Source organism: Bos indicus x Bos taurus, chromosome 23, assembly GCF_003369695.1.
Source record: "Bos indicus x Bos taurus breed Angus x Brahman F1 hybrid chromosome 23, Bos_hybrid_MaternalHap_v2.0, whole genome shotgun sequence".
NCBI classification, from domain to species: Eukaryota; Metazoa; Chordata; class Mammalia; order Artiodactyla; family Bovidae; genus Bos; species Bos indicus x Bos taurus.
In genome coordinates, this window is record NC_040098.1 from 17741355 (window position 1) to 17763520 (window position 22166).

The 22166-nt window shown below is 53.6% G+C and overlaps 2 protein-coding genes and 1 long non-coding RNA gene across 8 annotated transcripts in view; 2 read left to right on the plus strand and 1 right to left on the minus strand.

Moving 5' to 3' along the window:
- Positions 1-19: 19 nt before the first annotated feature.
- On the plus strand, positions 20-14283 carry KLC4 (kinesin light chain 4). Of its 6 annotated transcripts, none has more exons than XM_027524566.1 (17): positions 50-119; positions 928-1012; positions 1701-1982; positions 2950-3180; positions 4714-4795; positions 5853-6063; positions 6493-6580; positions 9692-9793; positions 10034-10207; positions 10521-10620; positions 10826-10878; positions 11058-11128; positions 11310-11418; positions 12007-12147; positions 12412-12527; positions 12862-12925; positions 13813-14283. In XM_027524566.1, the coding sequence occupies exons 3-17, from the start codon at positions 1725-1727 to the stop codon at positions 13861-13863; spliced, it is 1851 nt and encodes a 616-aa protein (XP_027380367.1). In that variant the 5' UTR covers positions 50-119; positions 928-1012; positions 1701-1724; the 3' UTR covers positions 13864-14283. The 6 variants fall into 6 exon arrangements, 5 of the variants coding, with proteins under 5 accessions (XP_027380370.1, XP_027380367.1, XP_027380369.1 ...); XM_027524568.1 differs by having other exon boundaries at positions 101-119; positions 933-1012; XM_027524569.1 differs by lacking the exon at positions 928-1012 and having other exon boundaries at positions 20-119.
- LOC113881558 lies at positions 13525-16907 on the minus strand. The gene is made up of 2 exons (XR_003508062.1): positions 16240-16907; positions 13525-13715 (listed from the first exon to the last, which is right to left on the minus strand). It is a non-coding gene; the product is annotated as an uncharacterized LOC113881558 (long non-coding RNA).
- PTK7 (protein tyrosine kinase 7 (inactive)) overlaps positions 15490-22166 on the plus strand; it is a 64293-nt gene continuing 57616 nt past the window's right edge. Inside the window, exon 1 of the mRNA XM_027524564.1 lies at positions 15490-15775. Coding sequence (XP_027380365.1) covers positions 15697-15775 — 79 coding nt within the window. The 5' untranslated portion in view covers positions 15490-15696. The remainder of the gene's footprint in view (positions 15776-22166) is intronic.

The window sequence follows — 22166 nt, forward strand, 5'->3', positions numbered from 1 at the left end:
CGCGTGACTAAGGAACAGGTCCCGCCCCTCGGAGCCGTCAAAACAATTGCCTCGAGCGGCAGCCATGATAGATTTAAAGGGGCAGTACCGGCAGGAGCGGCAGCCAGACCAGACTGCGGGTGAGTCTTTGAGGGTACCTCTGGGGCTGAGAGTTGAGGTCCCGCTACCTCTTTGCTGCATTCCCGGAGAGATGAACAAATGAGCCCCTCGGACTGAACTCACAGAACTCCAGACTCAAAAACTCCGCCCCCCGCGATTCTTCCCGCCCCTCGGCATCCAGACAGACGGACAGACGGCCTGCCCCGCCCCCTGTCTACCGACTGACTCAGAAACCTCGGGATTGTCAGGCCCCAGGTCTTTGCCCGCGGCGTGGACCTCGGTCGCCCACCCGCATCTTCTGCCGGCCCATTTCTGTCTATCCCCACCCTGGGCCTCAGGGCAGGTCGACAGCCTGGGACACTTCTCCACCGCAGTCCCAGGCCCGGGAGATCAACTCCCAGCACCGCGTTTCCCTGCTATTCCGCAGCTGCTCACGGACCTGCCATTTTCCCCTGCATCATCGGGCTTCTGGGAGTCACCCTAAGGTGACTCCTTTCAGAGTCTGTTAGTATGTGGTCATAATAGCACAAAGCCATAGAAGTGACTGGGCTAGGAGTGACCAGGTCTTCCTTCTCACCCGTTCCCAGACACGCCCCTTGCCGCAGGTCTCAGACTAAATCTCACTCCCTTCTTGGGAGAAAATAGCTCCCCAGGCTTGGAGTGGGAGGTTGGCTTGGGGAAGGAGGAGGGACGTTGGTCGTCTTTGAAGACCTGTAGGCAAGGGAGGGAGGGCGCTTGTCCTGGGTGGGGCTCCATGCCAGGTCCTCTGGGTGGCTGTGAAGTGGTGAGGGAAGGGGTGGGAACGCTGGACTTCTGGACTTTGGGCAGGGCAGATCCTTCTGGGTCCCTGGCTGCTTGAACAGAGTTTCTTCCGGGCTCCTGCCTGAACGCCACAACCAAGGGCTCTATACAGGTAAGAAGACTTCAAAGATGAGAAGCAAGGCCCTTTTGAGGAAGTAGGAAGACAGCCTGGAAGAAACAGAGCTGACCAGGCATGGAGATGCTGGGCTTAGCCCCGCGGGTGACTCAGCCTGAACACCTTGAGACTCTAGGCCCCTCTCATCTGGGTCCTGCAGCTCCTCTCTTTTTCGTCTCCCTCGCTGTCTTGATTTAACTTTGAAACTTATTCCTTCCCCTTTTTGGAAAACACTGCAGTATTTTCTGCATACCTGCTGCCTGCTTTAACTCCATTGCCTCTGCAGCTCTATCAGACACCCTCCGTGTTGTCTGTGGTGCTGTCTCTCCTGATTCATTTTCCTAACCCAAACTCTCTCTTCTCCAGGTCCTTTGTTGTTGTTTTTAATTGTGTTAATTCTAAATCCTGCTGCTACTTCTCTGCACCTTTGTTCTTTCTACAGTTTTTCTTCTTTCAAGTCAATTCCTTTCCCTCTGTCTTTCCCACAACCTTAGCTTTGTGTCTAGTGTTACAGGCTGTCTGCTCACTGGCCACTCTCCCTCCAATTAAACTTCAGGGTCCCGCTACCCCCACCCCTGCTATGGTCTCTTGTCCCTTCACTTGGATCCCTACCACCCTCTAATCAAGGCACACAGCCACTCTTTCCTAATCTTTATCCCAGCTGAGCTCTGTTATTTCTCTGTAGCCCAGGCAAGGTCCCCCGGCCAGGATGTCGGGCCTGGTGTTGGGACAGCGGGATGAGCCTGCAGGGCACCGGCTCAGCCAGGAGGAGATCCTGGGGAGCACCCGTCTGGTGAGCCAGGGGCTGGAAGCTCTCCACAGTGAACACCAGGCTGTGCTGCAAAGCCTCTCCCAGACCATCGAGTGTCTGCAGCAGGGTGGCCATGAAGAAGGCCTGGTACATGAGAAGGCCCGGCAGCTGCGCCGTTCCATGGAAAACATAGAGCTGGGGCTGAGTGAGGCCCAGGTGAGCAGGAGGAGGTGGTGCCAAGTGGCCCTGGGTAGATGGAGGAGCAGTTTTCTGATTGGAGCTTTCGGGTTGTTTGGGATCCTCTTGTCCTAGCCGCTTGGATTCATTCACCCAATAAATATGTATTAAGTTTCTACCACGTGCCAGACACTACTGTCCAGATACATCACTGAATAAGAACAACCATAAATCTTGGCCATCTTGGAGCTTACATTCTAGCTGGGAGAGGCAGGCTTTAGACAAATAAATAAATGATTCAGTATGCCAGAGTGATAATCGTTAAGGACAAAAGGATAAAAATCAAGCAAGGAAGGGGGTTGGGGTGTACGGGGAGAGGATGCAGTTTTAGATAGGGTGGCCAATAGGAGCCTCACTGAAAAGGTGTCATTTGAGCAAAGAATTGAAGATGAAGGAACGAGTCACACAATAAATGGGGGAAGAACATCCGAAGCACCGTGCAAAGGCCCCGACCTGGAGCCTTACCAGTGAGTTCAGTGAAAGGCCCGCGTGGCTGCTGGACTGTGAATACAGGGAAGCAAAATAGAAAATGAAGTTGAAGAGGCAGTTGGGGTGGGGACAGATCACGTGGAACTGTAGGCCATCATAAGGACTCGACTTTACTGTGAGTGAGATGGAAGCTATTGGAATGTGTTGACCAGAGGAGTAACGTGGTCTAACATTTTGAAAAGATTGTCATCTGGCTGCAGGGTTGAGAACAGACTCTAGGGGAACAGGGGCAGAAACAAGGAGACCAGTGAGGAGGCAATTACCGTAATCCAGCTGGGAATTGATAGTGGCTTGGCCCAGGCTAGCCCTGGAAGTGGTGAGAAATTTGATTCAGGGTATGTTTGGAAGGTAGACTCATCACTACCCCACCCTACCTCCGGGTCTTGCCGGCTCCCCTCCCGCCTACCCCTCAACTCTCCTAGCCGGAGCCCAGCGCTCACAGGATGTGCCCACCTAGGTGATGCTGGCTTTGGCCAACCACCTGAGCACAGTGGAGTCGGAGAAACAGAAGCTGCGGGCACAGGTCCGGCGGCTCTGCCAGGAGAACCAGTGGCTCCGGGACGAGCTGGCCGGCACCCAGCAGCGGCTCCAGCGCAGCGAACAGGCCGTGGCTCAGCTGGAGGAAGAGAAGAAGCACCTGGAGTTCCTGGGGCAGCTGCGGCAGTACGACGAGGATGGGCACGCTGCGGTGAGCATGCGCAGGACAGCTGGGCGTCACCACACGCACAGGGCCGTGGCTGCGTCATCCTCTCGAGGACCAGCAGCCCTGCCCGACCTGCCCCGACCTGGCAGGATTCAGGTCCTGACCCCAGCTCCAGAGGACAGCAAGGGATAAACCAGTCACTCGTTCAGTCAAAATTTGATTAAATGACTGCTATGTGTCAGGCGCACTCTGCTGGGGTGCAACAGTGAACAGGATAAAGTTCCTGCTCCCATAATAGATTTTTGGCATTTGGACAGTTCCAATTTAGAATCCTAAGCGCTGTAGGTAGGGAAAACACAGCCCAGTCGAGCAAGTCCTAAAATTTGCTCTCGAAATGTATGGAATTTAACCTTCACGCAGCAGGCATTTATATTTCTCTGTGCCTTAGGCAAGGCAAGATATGTGTCAGATCTGAGAAGCTACAAAACAGTTCCTGCCTTCTCGAGCTTATAATGTAGCTGTAGGAACAAGGCTTACGTGTGAGAACATGTATGTGACAACCCAAAGCAGCCAGTGCCCTGTGCTGAAGGAGAGGTTCAGGCAGTGTGGGAGGAGTCCCAAGGAGATAGGTTCGTAGGGGCCGGGATGGATTGAAAGATTCACAGAGGAGGCGGGGTAAAGGGATGGGTAAGATTTAGGTTGGATTATTTTATTTAACTGGATTAGGAATTGGGGTGGATTTTGATGGTCTATGAGGGAGAAGGGGGAGCTCTCTAGACCAGGTGTGTGTGTGTGTGTGTGTGTGTGTGAGTGAGTCGTAAGGCACCAGGGCTGGAAAGGTGGCCTGACCCAGGGACAGAGGGATGATTTGACAGTGGGTCACCCTGGTGAAGCTGGGAAGGAGAGTTGGAAGTGTTTGTACAAGGCTACAGTGCTTGTTGGGGTGAAGCGTTTTTGCCTGGTATGATAGCAGGTTGACAGAACTGGGCATTACGTCCAGAACAAGCGATGGCAGATGATGGACGCTAGGCAGAGCTAGACACTCTGGGTACGAGTCAATAAGATAGGACACACCCCTGCCCTCAGGGGAGACCGGACAGACATGTAATCAGCGTAAACACATGGGGATCAATGCAGGACTATAATTACCAGAGTCGAGGGAGAGAGAGATGGCGGGTGAGGGTACTTAGGAAGGAAACTCTCTGGATATGAAGGAACGGAAAGTCATGAGATTTTGGCTGAAGCATCTCTTTGGAGTTTTTTTTTGTTGTTGTTTTGTTTTTGGCTGCACTGCATGGCTTGAGGATTTTAGTTCCCCAACCGGGGATCAACCTGTGCCCCTTCCAGCGGAAACTTAGAGTCTTAACCACTGGACTATCAGAGAAACCCCCATCTTTGTTTTTTTATGAACACGAGAGGCCTAGGCTTGGCAGAACAGATGCTGGCCTTCCCAGGGGCAGGGACAGCGACAGGGAATTTGTCCTAGACCCCACCTGTCAATGATGTCACGGTTTAGAGGGGGTTTGAAGAGGCTACCAGGGCTATCTCATCTCAGACATGCTGCTGCTTCCCTTCCAGGAGGAGAAGGAAGGTGATGCCTCCAAGGATTCCCTGGATGACCTCTTCCCCAACGAGGAGGAAGAGGACCCCAGCAATGGCTGTGAGTCTGCCTCTGGAGTTGGAGGGTGAAGTGGGGGCAGCAATGGGGCTGGTGAACACAGGATGCTCACCATCCAGGAATGGCTTATGCACTGCCTCTGGAGATGGGCTAGGGACCAGTACTTTGATTACCTCAGCTTCCCCCTTATTCGTCAACATTTATTAAGCACGTAGCCCATGCCAGGCACTGTGCCGGGCCCCAGGGAGTCCAAGATGAGAACGACATGAGTCTTGCCGGTAAGGAGCTCACTCAAGGCTGGGAGAGTGCCCCTGGAGTGAAGAGCATGAGCTCCTCACGGGAAAAGACCAGGTCTTTCTTACCTTTGTATCCCTGGTGCCAGCCTTCCTCAGGATTTCTGAGTAGTTGTTTTTTTTTTAATTGCGCTGGGTCTTTGTCCTTGTGCGCCGGCTTTCCTTAGTTGTGGCCAGTCAGGGCTGCTCTTCGTTGCAGTGCTTGGACTTCTCATTGCAGTGGCTGCTCTTGCTGCGGGGCACAGGCTTTAGGCACATGGTCTTCAGTGGTTGCAGCACTCGGGCTTTAGAGTCAGGGCTCAGTTGTTGTGGGGCATGGACTTAGTTTCCCTGTGGCATGTGGAATCTCCCCAGACCAGGGACTGAACACGTGTCCCCTGCACTGGCAGCCAGATTCTCATCCACTGTACCACCAGGGAAGTCCATTGAGTAGTTTGTTGAATGAATGAGTGAGTGAGTGAACAAATGGGATTGTGATGGGCACAGAGGCAAAGAGGTGAGCAGAGCAGTAGCAGTTGAGGGACTTCCCTAGTGGTCCAGTGGCTAGGACTCTGAGCTTTCACTGCTGTGGGCCCAGGTTTGATCCCTGGCTGGGGAACTAAGATCCTGCAAGCTGTGGTGGAGCCAATAAAATTTTAAGAAAAGAAAAGAGTAGCAAATTGAGGCAGGTCTCTTGGCCGGCAGGGAGCCTGGTGGGGGTTGGTCACAGGCAGGGAGAATGACCTTAATGGGGAGGGGCGGGCGGACAGTGGAGGGAGAGCTGGTGTCATCTGAGGGAGTCTCTGTCGTCTTCTGCGATGGGGTAGTGTCCCGTGGCCAGGGCGCCCAGCACAGTGGCTATGAGATCCCGGCGAGGCTGCGGACACTGCACAACCTGGTGATCCAGTACGCAGCCCAGGGTCGCTATGAGGTGGCTGTGCCGCTCTGCAAGCAGGCGCTGGAGGACCTGGAGCGCACGTCTGGCCGCGGCCACCCCGACGTGGCCACCATGCTCAACATCCTGGCTCTGGTGTATCGGTGAGTGCTGCGTCCTCTCAGGAGCCTGCCTCCAGGCATCGTTCCACCTTGACCCGCCTCTGGCTCTCATTCCTCCTCTCCACAGGGCACCTCTTCTCCCCCCCACCAGGGGGCTTCCTTGTCTCATGCTTTTACACCTGAGCCCTTGACCTCAGAATCCTCACCCCTCGGGCTTTTGGCTTCTCCTGTCTCTCCTCTGGGGAGGGTCTTTGTCTCTGTCTCTTGTGTCCTGTGCCTTTGGCCTCCTCCGGGCATGGCCACTCTCTGGGGGTGGGGTGAACCCCTCTCACTGCTCCCACCAGGCTTCCTGTCTCCTCATGGCGGGGCTAGCCCCTAAATGTACCTTAGCTGTCCCGAAGGGAAGGAAGTACGGAGATGGCTCAGCGGCAGAGTTTGGGCTAACCCCTTGTCACTTCTGTGCTCTTACAGGGACCAGAATAAGTACAAGGAAGCTGCGCTCCTGCTCAATGATGCCCTCAGCATCCGGGAGAGCACCCTGGGCCGGGACCACCCCGCTGTCAGTACTCCTTGCCCTCCTTGCCCTGTGCTTCCTCCGCTTGTCCCTCTGCTGCCCTCAGCCCACTCCCCGGGGGTCTCAGGAGCGAGGCGTGGGGACTCTTTTCTCCTACTGTCCACTCATCGCAGTGGTTCTCAGCTCTCTCAGACCCAATATCTTCTTTTTAAAAAAAATTTTAATGGCAAAATAATTGCTTTCCAGTGTTGTGTTAGTTTCTGCTGTACAAAGGCATGAATCAGCCATATGTATACATATATCCCCCTTCCTCTTGAGCCTCCTTCCCACCCCTTTAGGTCATCACAGAATACACAACTGAGTTCCCTGTGATGACTCCCTCTTATAATGAATATTTTCCTGAAATTTAACTCATATAATGTAACCTACCTACCTGTATAATTTCCTCAAAAGTTGAATGATACTCTATTAATATGAGAGAAACAAACTAAAATATAATAAGATATATAATACTTTACAGTAAAGCAAAAATATAGTAACAGTTGTGTTGAGTACAGCAATGTTAGAAGACACAGTAGTCTGATATACAATGAATGAAAAAATTTAGATATGAAAGTCGCTCAGTCGTGTCCAACTCTTTGTGACCCCATGGCCTATGCAGTCCATGGGATTCTCCAGGCCAGAATACTGGAGTGGGTAGCCTTTCCCTTCTCCTGGGGATCTTCCCAACCCAGGGATCGAACCCAGGTCTCCTGCATTGCAGACAGATTCTTTACCAGCTGAGCCACAAGGGAAGCCCTTTAGATGTAGAAGAAGTAAAACTAGTAAGTCTTTTATGTAAAAGTATGTACTAGGAATGCAAAGTCAAGTGGGCCTTAGGAAGCATCACTGTGAACAAAGCTATTGGAGGTGATGAAATTCCAGTTGAGCTATTTCAAATTCTAAAAGATGATGCTGTTAAAGTGCTGCACTCAATATGCCAGCACATTTGGAAAACTCAACAGTGGCCGCAGGACTGGAAAAGGTCAGTTTTCATTTCCAATCCCAAAGAAAGGCAATGTCAAAGAATGTTCAGAGTACTGCATAACTGCTCTCATCTTACAGGCTAGCAAACTAATGCTCAAAATTCTCCAAGCCAGGCTTCAACAGTACCTGAACTGAGAACTTCTAGATGTTCAAGCTGGATTTAGAAAAGGCAGAGGAACCAGAAATCAAATTACCAACATCCATTGGATCATAGAAAAAGCAAGAGAGTTCCAGAAAAACATCCACTTTATTAACTATGCCAAAGCTTTTGACTGTGTGGATCACAACAAACTGTGGAAAATTCTTCAAGAGATGAGAAAACCAGACCACCTTACCTGCCTCCTGAGAAATCTGTATGCAGGTCAAGAAGCAACAGTTAGAACCAGACATGGAACAATGGACTGGTTCCAAATTGGGAAAGGAGTACATCAAGGCTGTATATTGTCACCCTGCTTATTTAACTTCTATGCAGAGTACATCATACAAAATGCTGGGCTGGATGAAGCACAAGCTGAAATCAAAAGATTGCTGGGAGAAATATCAATAACTTCAGATAGCAGATGACACCACCCTTATGGCAGAAAGCGAAGAACTAAAGAGCCTCTTGAAAGTGAAAGAGGAGAGTGAAAAAGCTGGGTTAAAACTCAACATTCAAAAAACGATGATCATGGCATCTGGTCCCATCACTTCATGGCAAATAGATGGGAAAACAATGGAAACAGTGAGAGACTTTATTTTCTTGGACTGCAAAATCACTGAAGATGGTGACTGCAGCCGCGAAATTAAAAGATGCTTGCTCCTTGGAAGAAAAGCTATGACCAACCTAGACAGCATATTAAAAAATAGACATTACTTTGCCAACAAAGGTCCGTCTAGTCAAAGCTATGGTTTTTCCAGTGGTCATGTATGGATGTGAGAGTTGGAATATAAAGAAAACTGAGTGCTGAGGAATTGATGCTTTTGAACTGTGGTGTTGGAGAAGACTCTTGAAAGTCCCATGGACTGCAAGGAGATTCAGCCAGTCCATCCTAAGGGAAATCAGTCCTGAATATTCACTGAAAGGACTGATGCTAAAGCTGAAACTCCAATACTTTGGCCACCTTATGAGAAGAACTGACTCATTGGAAAAGACCCTGATGCTGGGAAAGATTGAAGGCAAGAGAAGAAGGGGATGACAGAGGATGAGATGGTTGGATGGCATCACCGACTCAATAGACGTGAGTTTGAGCAAGCTCTGGGAGTTGGTGATGGACAAGGAAGTCTGGCGTGCTGCAGTCCATGGGGTCACAAAGAGTCGGACACGACTGAGCAACTGAACTGAACTGAGCTGATGTACTAGGAAAAGGACAGAGTAGGAGTTCCCTGGTGATCCAGCGGTTAGGACTCCGTGCTTTCACTGCCAAGGGCCTGGGTTCAATCCTTGTTCAGGGAACTAAGATCACACAAGCTGCATGGTGCAGCCAAAGTAGTAGTAATAGTAGTATCAACAATAAATAAATTTTTTAAAGTTAAAAATGACATAGCAGAAACATTGGCATATATAAGATTAAAATCCAGTGTTGGATTAAGTAATAATAGACCAGGTTTCTTTGTGACAAGAGAAAGAGAAATGACTTTAAATAGGGTCAGCATGTAAAACAAACGCTAGGTGTGTCAAAGGGAAGAAGACGAGACATAAGGTATTTTTGAAAATGAGCTGGCTGGAAAAGAATTCCTTGTGTTATGACATGTGATAGGGAAGGATGATGTGTCTCAGGAAGCATAACTCCTGTCTTGATATCCCACCAAGTGTCAAAGCTTATATTTAGTGTTTGAGTGTCTGGCAGGGCAATCAAAAGCTGCCTGAGCTGTCCTGTGCAGGCACCACATCTGTAGCATACTTGATCCCCCAAAGGTATTAGTGCCCACAGAGTTTATGGCAACCAAAGGAAACCCCGCCTCCAGAAATGTCTAAAAATCTCCTTTGAGAGTGAGACCACCCCCGTGGGGAATCTCAGAGCCTTGGGGGTCAGCACTTCCCGCCCCCCACTCACCTGTGGCTCGGGTGGCAGAGTCGATTTGCGAGCTGGGCAGCATGGGGCCTTGCTGTTCCAGGGCCTTTGTCTGATGGGGACAGGCCTGTCTTCCTAGGTGGCGGCCACACTCAACAACCTGGCTGTGCTCTATGGGAAGAGGGGCAAATATAAGGAGGCGGAGCCGCTGTGCCAGCGGGCACTGGAGATTCGAGAAAAGGTGCCTGTGCCCTTCGCCTGACCTTCCCTGTTGCAGTGACCCCTCCTCCCCCGTCTCTCTTCTGATCTACCCTTTTCCCTTCACTTTTTGACTCACCCTCCATCTTTCCCTGTTCCCTGTTCCTTCATTCCCTACCCCCTGCTCCCTGTGTGGGCGCGCGCACGCACACACACACACACACACACACACACACACACACTCATAGTCACAACCATCTGTGTCTCCTTTGCACCACTCCAGGTCCTGGGTACCAACCACCCGGATGTGGCAAAGCAGCTAAACAACCTGGCCCTGTTGTGCCAAAACCAGGGCAAGTACGAGGCTGTGGAACGCTATTACCGGCGGGCACTGGCCATCTATGAGGGGCAGCTGGGGCCGGACAACCCTAACGTGGCCCGGACCAAGAACAACCTGGTAAGGGAGGGAGGGGCAGACGCAGTAGGAGGAGGGGAGGGGTGCAGTCTGGTACACGGCCTCATCGCCTTTGTGCCCAGCTCGGGGGCTGCCTGTGGGTACTGAGGGGTCTGGTCCCTTCCTGTGGGAAGGCAGAAGTTCAGTAGCCTCTCAGGAGTGGAGTGGGAACACCCTGGACCCTGCAGCTGGACAAGGAGGGGCTGAGGAAGATCTCTGGGGAAAGTCATAAAGAGACCAAGAAGTGGAAATGCCAGGCCTGGCTGAGACTTCGTCTCCACCTTTTGTTCCTGTGTTTTTGCCTTCCCGCCCCCAGGCTTCCTGTTACCTGAAACAAGGCAAATATGCTGAAGCTGAGACTCTCTACAAGGAGATCCTGACACGTGCCCATGTGCAGGAGTTTGGCTCTGTGGATGGTGAGTGGTGAGGGCCTGGGTGGGGCGCTGCAGGGAGGAAAGGAAATGCAGACCAAAGGTTGGTGGGGGGAGGGTTGACCACAGTGGTTCCAGGGGGAGCCAGACCCCTGTAGTCCCATGCTATTGGCCTCTGGGTCCTGGATCCCTGCTTAGTGTCCAGCTCTGTTCTCTAACCTCGCCACCCCATCCCGTGTATCACCCCCAGATGACCACAAGCCCATCTGGATGCATGCAGAGGAGCGGGAGGAAATGAGCAAAGTGAGTTAGGGGCCCAGGCTGGGGAGGCGGGGACTTTCGGGGCCTCTGACTTATTACTGCACCAGCCCTAGCTGCATGGCGCCTTCCCACACCCAGCCTGTACCCCAGCCCTGTGCCAGCTTGTATCCCAGCATCTCTGTACATTCACCTCTGGCTTTCCCTCCCGCTCTGTCCTGCAGATCCGGCACCGTGAGGGCAGCACACCCTATGCTGAGTATGGAGGCTGGTACAAGGCCTGCAAAGTGAGCAGGTGAGAAGCCGGCATGGGCTGGGCGTGTGGGCTTCACGCCCTCTATTGGCCCCAGATCCCCCCTCCTGGCCCTTCCCCTGCTTCCCGGGGACCTTCCCTCAGCCTTGGCTCTACTTCCTCTCTCTCCTGCTTGTTTCCTGAGTCCATCTTCTCTTCCTTCCCTGGTCACCCCCTGCCGCAGCCCCACAGTGAACACAACCTTGAGAAACCTGGGAGCTCTGTACAGGCGCCAGGGAAAGCTGGAGGCAGCTGAGACCCTGGAGGAATGTGCCCTGCGCTCCCGGAAACAGGTCAGGGACCAGGAGGGGAAGGAGGCCCAGAGGTGGGGCCCTGGGGACAGGAGCGGGGACCAATGAAGCTGCGTGTGAGTCTCTGAAGAGTAAGAGGACAGGCTGAGGAGGAAGACCGGAGAAGCTGGTGAGACGCTCTTGTGGTTGTGGTTGTTTTTAAGTGTGTTCTTACCCCTCACCTGCCCTTTGTGGTTAGGACTCCAAGTTCAAGGTTCACTTCACTAAATGGAACTATTAACAGGGAAAGACCGCCTTTTGACAACGGGAAGAATCTTGTGAGGAGGGGCATGGGCGCCGTGGGTGAAGGGACTGCAGTTGAGGGAAGCTCTGAATCAAGAGTTTCTCAAATCACAGGTCTTGACTCACTGGGTCCTGAAATCAATTCATTGTGGGCCTTGGCTAAAGATAGATGTGTGTCTCTAACACATTGCAAATAGAAAAGGTGAGTGTCTCCTTTCCAGTATGTGTGTAATCAGAAGTCGCAAGGGAAACTCTTTCCTTTGTTGTGGCTGGTAGTGAGAAAAAGTTTAAAGTCCCACCCTGAGGAGTTCAAAAGTGGGAAGTCCCAGTTCCTTCCTTTCCTTCCAGGGCACTGACCCAATCAGCCAGACCAAGGTGGCCGAGCTGCTTGGGGAGGGTGACAGTGGAAGGACCTCCCAGGAGGGCCTGGGGGGCAGCGTGAAATTCGAGGGAGGTGAAGATGCCTCGGTGGCGGTGGAGTGGTCAGGGGTAAGTCTGATCATCGCCCCTTGAACTCTCCTGCTTCTCCTGCTGGTGGTGACGACAGGCTCTGAGCCCACAGGATAGGAGGGCACCTTGTCCTCATCCCAGTCCAGTTAGCCTATCCCTCGCGGGGGCCTCTCTGCAAGCCAGCTGTTGACAAGGCTGGGCTTCTGGGGAAGGGGCAGGTGTCCGGAATCAAAGGCAGGAATAGACTCAGAGCTCAATCTCCCTGGGATCCCTTCGCCTCTGTTCCCCATCCCTCTCTGCCAGGATGGCAGTGGGGCGCTGCAGAGGAGCGGCTCTCTGGGCAAGATCCGAGATGTGCTTCGTAGAAGCAGCGAACTCCTGGTGAGGAAGCTCCAGGGGTCCGAGCCCCGGCCTTCCAGGTACGCACTGAGACTGAGATACGGCAAAGTAGGCAGGGCTCTGGAGAAGTGTCTTGGGAAAGAAACAGGGAGGAGGTCAGTAGGATGGCCATGGAGAGAGGGTGGGAAAAATAGTGCCCCGGTGCGGGGACAATACCTAAGCAGATGCTGGTGACTGAGGAAGACTAGTGTGTGTGTGTGTGTGTGTGTGTGTGTGTGTGTGTGTGTGTTGGGTGGGGAGGTCAGATGGTGAGGAGGCAATGACATGAGTATGTGTGGTGGTGCCCAAGTGTCCCAAGCTTTAGGGTCACCCATGGGAAGAGAAGAGGCCTCAGTTCTTTCTTTTCCTTTGTAGCAGCAACATGAAGCGTGCAGCCTCCTTGAACTATCTGAACCAACCCAGTGCAGCGCCCCTCCAGGTGAGAGCAGTGCTCATTCAGTGCACTGTGGGTGAGAAAGAAGGGACAAACCCAGTGGGAAGGGGGGGAGTCACCTGGGATGAAATCTCTGTCAGGGGATTGGAGGTGGGCAGATAGGAATCAGGCAGACAACTTGTTGGGGGTGGTGACCCCCAAGGGACACTTTTGGGCCAGAGATAGCAGAAATAAATTAATCAGGAGGGGAACAGGAATTGATGTTCTCTTAACGGGTACTTTAGAATTATGAATAATTAAGGAATGATTTGGGGCTTCAGTGGTAAAGAATCCACCTGCAATTCCGGAGCCACAGGAAATGTGGGTTCGATCCTTGGGTCAGGAAGGTCCCCTGGAGGAGGAAATGGCAAGCCACTCCAGTATTCTTGCCTGGAAAATTCCATGGACAGAGGAGCCCTGGTAGGCTACAGTCCAGGGGGTTGCAAAGAGTCAGACACAACTGAACGACTGAGCATGCACGCACACGGGGAATGATTCGGGAACACTAATTCTCTCCCCCTATAGCCACCATACTCCTCACCCTGCAGAGTCAGCAGTAGATGAGAAGGGAAAAGGGGAAAAAAAAAAGTATTACCTCATCTCCATTTGAGAAAACACAGCAATGATATTTTAATGGGAAATGACCACCTGTATCAGCACATTCAAAGTATATCCCCGTATTCATGTGGTTCTTCCAGGTATATTCTCCACCAGATCTTGGCCTTCTGGGAAGTCCTAGCAAAGGCAGCACAAGTCCTAGAGCTTGAGGTTGAGGTTCCAGTTTCCATCCTGGGTCCTGAGAGAGACCGTAGCCGTGAGATGGACAGACTCCAGGGGACAGTCTTTGGGAAGCTGGGGTCTGTGGGCTGATGGCTTGGTGGTGTCTGTTTCAGGTCTCCCGGGGCCTCAGTGCCAGCAGTATGGACCTCTCTTCAAGTAGCTGACATTCAACTCACGCCCCACGTCTGCTGGGTCCCCCCACAGCCCTCACAGCATTCCCTGTTGCTCCTGGCTCTTCCAGCCCCAAGGTGGGACAGTGAAGGGGGAGCAGTTAACCAGAAGATTGCTGCTGCCCTTAGGGTCTCAGCCCCCTCCTCAGGAATCCCCTTCAGGAAGGACCCTCAGGACATCCTCCCCCCACCCTGTGGTCCTCTAGAGTAGCTAGCTCTACTACTGGGGCCCCCAAAGTGGGTAACAAGCAGGTACGCATCTCTGAGATGCAGCCTGCTGCTGGCTTTTCTGTCAGAGGGTTTGGGGCTGGCCAGCCAACCTGCCTTGCCCTGGCCTCTCTTGTTCCCTCTGCTGCCTCACTTCAGGTCCATGTATTTCACTTTTCTTAAATAAAAGAATCAGGTAACCACTGAGCCACTTGAGTCCTGATGGAGAGGGCAGGAAGCAAGGGTTGCGTCGGGGCCCTTCACAGAAGGGAGCAGGGTAGTGATGGATGGGGCAACAGGAGGAATGTTGCTTCTTGGGTCTCTCCTCTCTTCCTTACCCTGTTTGTATCCTCTCCAGCAGGGCCTGCAGGAAGGCATATGGGGGAAGGGGGAGGCCCACAACCCAAGGAGAAGGTGCTGTGGACTGGCTTGTCAGGGACATGTGGCGGCCATGTGGCAGGACCCTGGAGTCCTGGCGCCACTGCTCCCGGCCTGTGAGGCCCTCTGTGGCGGCCCCTCCTCCTCCCAGCTGCTTGGGGGAAGGGAGGTCTAAGAAGGCCTGGGGGGCCCTCCGGAGCCAGAGGGGGATGAGGCACTTACTATCCATCTCCTCTCAGCAGATCCTGGAGGCCCAGCAGCAGCTGGGGCCCATCTTCTCTAAAGCTTGACTCCTCCTGACCCGCCTCCTACACCCCTTGCTGCTTTCACAACAAAGAAAGAATGTGGGGGTGGTGGCGCTGGGGGGTGGGGGGTGCCTGGAACAAGGGCGGTACTGGGCCTCCCCACAGCTGGAGACTTGGCCATGCCTTGACATGGCCCAGACCGCTGGAGATGGACTTGGGATGAATTTGTCAGTTTAACAGCCTTCAGTCCGCCGTTCAGAGAGCCCAGTTTCTCTCTACCTTTGGGTTCCGATTGGTCCAGAGCCAAACCAGACCCTCATCATGCACTGGACCCCAGGCTACCTCTCTCCTGGGGCTCCACGGTAGCTCCAGTTTACCTTGCTTGGGGACACCAAGGACACCATTCTGTTCTAGATCTTCCTCCAGATATCAGGTTGCTGCAAAGTGAGCCAGAGCCCACCCTTTCCCCTCCCACCAGAGAATTTGGGGGAACTATTGGCCAGAGCCCTCAGGAAAGCCTAGAACCAACCATCTTCCCCAGGAGCCAAGGAATCACAAAAGTCCCTTTAGGTCCCCTGAGTGCCTGCACACGAGGTGGTAGGCGCAGCGTCCGCTCTCCGACCTCGCTCAGGTCCCCACACTCCCCCGGGTCTCCTCGACTCCATCCATTCTTCATCTCCAGACCCCTCCCCCAACTACGAGCTCCTCCCCACCACGGCGGGGAGGGGGCGTCGAGGGGGCGGGGCGCCGCGCGGCGCCCAGGCGAGGAGGGGGCGTCATGGGGCGGGGCTTGGCGGCGGCGGCGGCGCGCTAGGACTCGGAGGTACGGGGCGCGCGCGGCTCTAGCTCAGGACGCCTCGGGCTCGGGCTCGGGCTCCGGCTGTGGCTGCTGCAGCGGCGCCCGCGCTCCGGTGCGCTCGGCCTCCTGGGCCCGCAGGGGATCGCTGACCGCGAGCCCGCCGTGCTCCCGCGCGCTCCCTTCCCCGATCCCACCGCGATGGGAACCGCGCGCGGAGCCCCGAGCAGCCCCTGCCGGCTGCCTCTGCTCAGCGTCTTGCTGCTGCCGCTGCTGGGCGGTGAGTCCCGGCGAGCTGGGGAACCCCGGGAGCCCCGAGGGCCGAAGAGGGCACCGGGGAGGTGGGCTGGGGAGGGGCAGACACCGTGCGTGGGTCAGGGGCTCGCTGGGGTTGCGGGGAGAGGTCCTGGCCGCCGGGAGGTGGCGAAGCCCCCGCGCACTCGGCCGGGGCCCCTCTCGCCCCGCGCCCGCGAGGACGCGTCTCTAGCCTCCCCAGAGTTTTCCCGGCCTGAGCCGAGAGTTTGCTCGGGAACTGCCGGGAGTTGCCGACTTCCCGGGCTCCAGTGTCTCGTTTCTCTGCGGGAGAGAAACGACTACCTCCCAGTTAGGGGGTGCAGCGCGGTGGTTGGCGGTGGGGGAGGCGGGGTCTCCCTGGCAGGCTGAGCCTAGGTGAGGGAGGCCGGCCCGGGGTCGGATGCGGGACCGACCTGCGGTGCGCGGGGCGCACGGAGCTTTGTTACCTACGCCGGCCCGACGCTCCCGGCTTCCCTCCTCCAAGTTCCTGGGTCAGGCTGGATCCCGGACCGCCCCGATGGCGAGGGCGGAAGAAGGGGAAGAGTGAGGGGCCGTCCCATCTCCAGCTCCCTGGCCCGAGCCCTGAGCCCACTCCCGACCGGAGTCGGATCTAGGAGCTGAGAGTCCCGGGCTGTCGCGGTGACTAATGTGTGAAGGCCGCTGCCAAAATCGGGCATGGCCGGCCTGCAAAGGTGCGGACGGGGTTGGTTCTGTCTCTTTCCTGAATTCTCATTCTCTCTCTCCCCAGCAAGGAAAGAAACTTTCTTTCTACAGGCAGAAAGGCAAAAAAAGAGTTCATTCTGGCTTCTTGTAGGGCCTCAGGCTTTTGATGAGGGTGTGGCCGCTATCTCTAGGGCCGACTGGACCCGACCCGCTTCTCGCCCGTCCCCACCCCCGCCTTTATTTCCTGACTTGGTCACACCTGAGAGTCCTCACTGAGGTGTTGAAGTGCTTCGGAGCAAAGCGCCAAGCTACCCGCACACCCCCAAACACTCTGGACTGGAAGTATGCCTCCCCGCCCCGTCTCGTCCCCCCTTACAAAACCCAAAATCCTTGGCGATGATCCTCGCAGCAGCCCTCTCTGGGGAGACTGTGCCCAGGAGACCTGGTCCTAGCTTATCACTTTCCTCCTCCTTTGAAGAGTGGCCACTGGGAGGCTGGAGGTGGGGGGTGGGTGGGTAAAGAATTGCCTTTTCTGAGGTCTCCCTGGCCTGCCAGCTGTTGAGGGGGCTTAGTGTTGATGGACTTAACATCTCCCCCACCCCTGGTTGTAAAAGGAGAGGTAAGAACAAGTTCCCTGAGTTAGTAGGAGGTGTTCCCTGAGCCGTCCTGTGTTCCTTCTGCTGCCCTGTGTTCCTTCTGCCGTGTCGGGTGGTCATGCTCATGGCAGAACCCACATCTGCTCCCAGAGGAAGTAGGGAAGTTTTTGCACAACCAGTATGGGAGGGGGGCTGCCCAGCCATATGGGCTGGCAGCCGGAGCTCACAGGCTTCCTAGGTCTTCCTAGGCTGTTGGGGTTTCAGTGTGTGGGGTGCCAGATAGGGCTGCCTCCACTGCTGAAGTTTCTAGAGTTCTGGGGGAGATTCTGGTGGAGACAGGGCTCACATTCAACGAAAGCTAAATTCCTTCCGTGAGAAGACAACCCTGATGTTAATCAATGTTAATCCGCTGACTGGTGTTTAGCGGAGGGAAGGGTCCTGGTCGGGGGGCGGGGAGTTAGGGCAGGCTTCGGGCTGGGGACTGGAGGTCTGGAATCTCCTCTGGGGGTGGGGAGATGTCTTGTGCTCAACAAAGGAACATTTTAATGAGAGCCTTAAATCAATTCCACCAAATGTGTCTTGGTGTGGAACCTGCCCGTGTGTTGTAAACAGTTTCTGCCGAGGCTGAGGCGCCTGCTGTCTGTCTTCTGGTGAAACCCAGGGGGCTTAACCTACCCCTGGACAGCATGACTTCAGGGGGCAACGATTTTTTTAAAAATAGATTACAGTAGGTTTTTCTATCTCATTGTTAAATTGTGTAATTAGCTGGAGAGGTAGTGAGACCCCACTGTTAATAAAGTAAGAGTAAGGGACCTAGGTTGGCTAGGTTTGTGGATTAGGCCATTTTGAAGTTTGGGTAATTATGCTGTAAAGGGCTGAGGAGCTTTCTGAACTTTGAGATCCCCATTGTGATAAATATGGTGGAGGAGGAGGAGGAAAGGGCTTGATGTTTGAAACCTGGGCTTCTTCTCCCCACCATCGGAATGGTCGGTTGCGGTCATTACCCATCCCTGTTCCCACCCTGGTCTCTGGGTTCTTTCCTCCAGGCTCTTGTTTCTTTGGAGAGATTGAGTTGTTCCGTCCTGAGATTATGCAGCCTGTAATTCAGGCCATTTATCAGTGACGGGCTTTTCTCAGATGTTGGGATGTATGGCGGGCGGGCACGGGTAATCTCTGCCCATCCTTGCCAAAGGATCTAGTCAGACTCCTGGCATTCAGAGCAGGGTTGAGTGGTGGAGAGGGCCCAGGCCGTGGGGATGAAGTGTTTGGCAGTACGGCAGCTCGGATCCTTTGACAGGCCCTGTGGCCCTGGCAGGCTTCTTGACCTCACAGTTTGCCTCCTCTCTGAAGGGACTTACTTCCTGGAGTTGTGCTGAGGATTAAATGTAATGAAGTATATAAAGGGCCCCTTTCTTGTGCTTCCCTCTCCTGTGGTGTGCTGCCAGCATACCTTTCCAGCTTTACAGTCACCCCCAACAATAAACATTTTCCACTTACTCTCCGTTTCAACCCAGCTAGTCTCTTTCCCATCCCCGCAAACACCCGGGGGTTCGCAGACCTTGCTCTCCTCTCTGGCCCATCTGGTATGTGCCCGTCCCCACCTCCACTTCCTCCCCGAAGCTGTCCCCCCACCTCTCCTGCTAGAAGGTGAATGCTTGGAGAACCTCTGGACCTTTAAGCCGTCTTCCATATTTTTGCCCCCCCTTGGGTTTTTAACATACTGAAGGGATTTACTTACTGTAGAATTCATTACCGTATCTTATTTATAATAGACTCTTATCTAGGTTTATTAAAAAGTGAATGAAGCTTTTGGGTACAGGGCAGAGTGACCATTGGCAGAGGTAAGAAGCCCCATTTCCTGCTAGGCTGTGTGTTGGGGGGTGGTCTTTGTGCCTTTTCCCCCGCTTTGGATTGGGGTTGCCTGCTCTACTGTGACCCAGCTAAGACACCTGACAGATCTTCCTCCCTATCCTGAGCTGTCTGTTCTTTGTGGCAGTTTTCTGAGTTTTGATGGCAGGATTTTTCTCCAGGAGTTCTGGGTTTGGGCATCCATCTCTACGTAGGAAACTGACCTGCCTTGGAAAGGCCACAGCTCAACCACTGTGAGCTTGGTGGGGGCTTGGGTTACCTATACCTTTGCCACTCGAAACAAGGTCCCCAGAGAAGTGGCATTAGCATTCTCTGTTTTAAAAAAAATTTATTTTATATTCACGGGGGCCAAGCTGTCAGTTGTGGCCACTCTTCGACTTTCATTGTGATGTGTGGGGCCTTTCCTTTGCAGCAAAGCCTTTCCTTTAGTTGCAGCACGTGGGATCTCGTTCCCTGCCCAGGGATGGAACCCGGGCCCCCTGCGTTGGGAGCATGGAGCCTTAGCCACTGGACCACAAGGAAGCCCTCAGTCTGCATTTTAACAAGCTCCCAGGTGACCACACCGAAGGTTCTAGGAGTCTACTCTCAGCGTCCCTCCTTGCATAGAGACTCAAGGGACAGAGCCTTCCTGTTGCAACAGTACAAAGCATGGGCCCCAGATCTTGCACGGTATTTAAAGACTGACCTTAAGTAACTTTCAGTTCATGTGAACACTCTCCAGCGTGGTATGTACACTTAAGAATGACCTCCCTTTGGGCTGAGTTTGAATTAGGTTTTGCCAGGACGTTTGTCCATTAAAGGTGTGACTCCAGAGGGTTTGCAACACTAAGTGTGAAGTTCAGTTCCTTGGGGAGCCTCAGTTTTTCCTAGAGGAGCATGTGTAACATTTTACAACAAGAGCCGGTGGAGAAATCGGATTTGTTCGTCAGGAGTTTGGTCTGTAGAGGACTTTTCAGGAACATGTTTGGTTCACAAAGGGAGGCAGTGTCTCTGCTAGGCTGTAACAGTCGTAGTTGTTAAAAGTTTTGGAGGATTTCATATTTTGGAGTGAGGCGGGTTTGGGTGCGTTGTGTGTGTGTTTAAGCCAGTGGCAGCTTCTGTGAAGGAGAGTGGCCAGTTCAGACTCTAACATTTGAGCCAAGAGCAGTGTGGGGCCAGGGCTTCAGTCTTTGGTGAGTCCCTGATGGAAGAAAGGGTCATTAAACCGGGTTGGGTATCCTTGGCCTGTGTCCCTGAGCCTCCCTCAGCTCTCCCTAACCTCAGTACATACCTCTCTGCTCTGTGGCCCTGGCGGAGCCACGTGGTGGGGCCGCGGGCGCAGGCGCTGGCCTCGCCCACAAGCTGCCGGTTTGTCTCTCTCCCTCCTTGAGTCCTGTGCCACTCCCTGCCCCCCAGCTGTCTGGTCCTTTATCCCGAGGGTGTGGGGCTTCTGCCATGGTGGCTGGGGGCAGGTCCTGCCTTGGGCTTCTCTGAGTTCACAGCTCAATGCTCAGTCAGCCCTGCCGAGCCCCCTGGCACTTTGGTGGAGCTGGCTGGCGCAGGCGCTGCTCCAGCTAATCAGTGGTTTGAGGAAGCCCTCTGTAGTATGTCACTTTTTCCATCCTCTTTTCTTCTCGGAGTTCAGGCCATTTCCCTCCCAGTAATGCTACACTGTGGGGCAGCTGTGGGGCAGGGAGGAGGCCCTGTCCAAAGGGCTAACCTATGCGGGTGCCTTCTCCCCTCTTGCAGCTCGGTTTGGAGTCCCCGAGCTCTCGTGTCCCTGTGTGCATTAACTCCGAGTGAACGCACAGGTGAGTGGGACACAGTCTCCCAGGTCCCAGGTCTGCAACCTGCAGACTCCAGGTCTCCTGCCAGAAGCTTAGACCCTAATGCACCGGACATGCACCTGCTGGCTTAGGTGTGTAGGTAACTTATGATAACTGGGTCCTGAGTCATGGGGGTAGGGATTGGGAATCACATGTTAAGAAGATGGGCATTTGTGTGTGTTTCTCAAAAATGCAGTCCAGAGTCCATCGGGGAATATAGTGGGAGGGCAGGTAACCAGAGGTACTGCTTAAAATTTGAGTTGCCTGAGCCTTACTGCAGGTTTGCCCATCAGAATCGTTGTGGTGGGGGAGCCAGAACATGTAGTTTACTTTCTCATTTGTTAGATTACATTAAAAAAAAAAATCTTTTGGCCACACTGAGCAACATATGGGATCCTAATTCCCTGACTAGGGATCGAACCCATGCCCCCCTGCATTGGAAGCACAGGGTCTTAACCACTGGGCCTTCAGGGAACAGGGATGTCCCCTACATTGTGTTTTTTGAATGACCAGTCCAGTCACATAGCTCAAGTCTCAAAAGGAAATTGCATTTTAAAAGCTTTCCAGGAGATTCTTACCTAAACTCAAGTTTGAGAACCAGTGCATAGCCACAAGGAGAATTTGTCAGTCTAAAGTGGAGGTGGGGGGACTTCCCTGGTGGTGGTCCAGTGGCTATGACTCTGCACTCCCGATGCTGGGGGCCCTGGTTAGGGAACTAGATCCCACATGCTGCAACTAAGAGTTTGAATGCCACAACTAAAGATCCCGCAGCTAAGACCTGGCGCATCCAAATAAATAAATATTAAAAACAAGATAAAGTGGAGGTGTGGTGATAAAAAAGAGGTTGGTGTTAATGCTGAGGGACTTAGGATGGGCTCAATTCAGTTTCAGGGTATCTTCTATGGAGGTGTCTCAGGTGGGGTAGGAGGCAGGAAGGAGACAAGATGATGAAAATCAGATGAAGTATGAGAGACAACACTTGGTCAAGGGTGCAATAGATGGAAGAACGTTCCAGAGTGTTTAGGAAGGTGAGTTCACCACGCAGAAGCAAATGGGGGAGTGGGAGGGCTTCGGAGAGGAGAGAGGATTCACTTTGCTGGTATCTGTAGTCCGCTGTGACCAATCAGAATGATGGAAAGACATTGATTGGATCAGGCGTCTGAAAACGTGGGTGCTTCTCTGCTAATATCACACATGGTAAAGGGAGAGAAGTGACACCCGTGGCTCATTGCTGCCTGCCAGTGCGGGAGACATAAGAGACGCAGGTGCGATCCCTGGCTTGGAAAGATCCCCTGGAGGAGGAAATGGCAACCCATTGCAGTATTCTTGCCTGGAGAATCCCATGGACAGAGGAGCCTGGTGGGCTACAGCCCGTGGGGTCTCACAGAGTCAGAAACAACTGAGCGACTGAGCACAGCACACACATGACTGTGAGCTGGTTATT

What these genes read in the sequence shown, in the direction of transcription:
- KLC4 (XM_027524569.1), top strand. Translation starts at nt 1,725, where the DNA reads ATGTCGGGCCTGGTGTTGGGACAGCGGGATGAGCCTGCAGGGCACCGG. An exon ending in TGGGGCTGAGTGAGGCCCAG is followed by an intron (nt 1,983 to 2,949) that starts GTGAGCAGGAGG and finishes GTGCCCACCTAG; the next exon opens with GTGATGCTGGCTTTGGCCAA. An exon ending in CACTGGAGATTCGAGAAAAG is followed by an intron (nt 9,794 to 10,033) that starts GTGCCTGTGCCC and finishes GCACCACTCCAG; the next exon opens with GTCCTGGGTACCAACCACCC.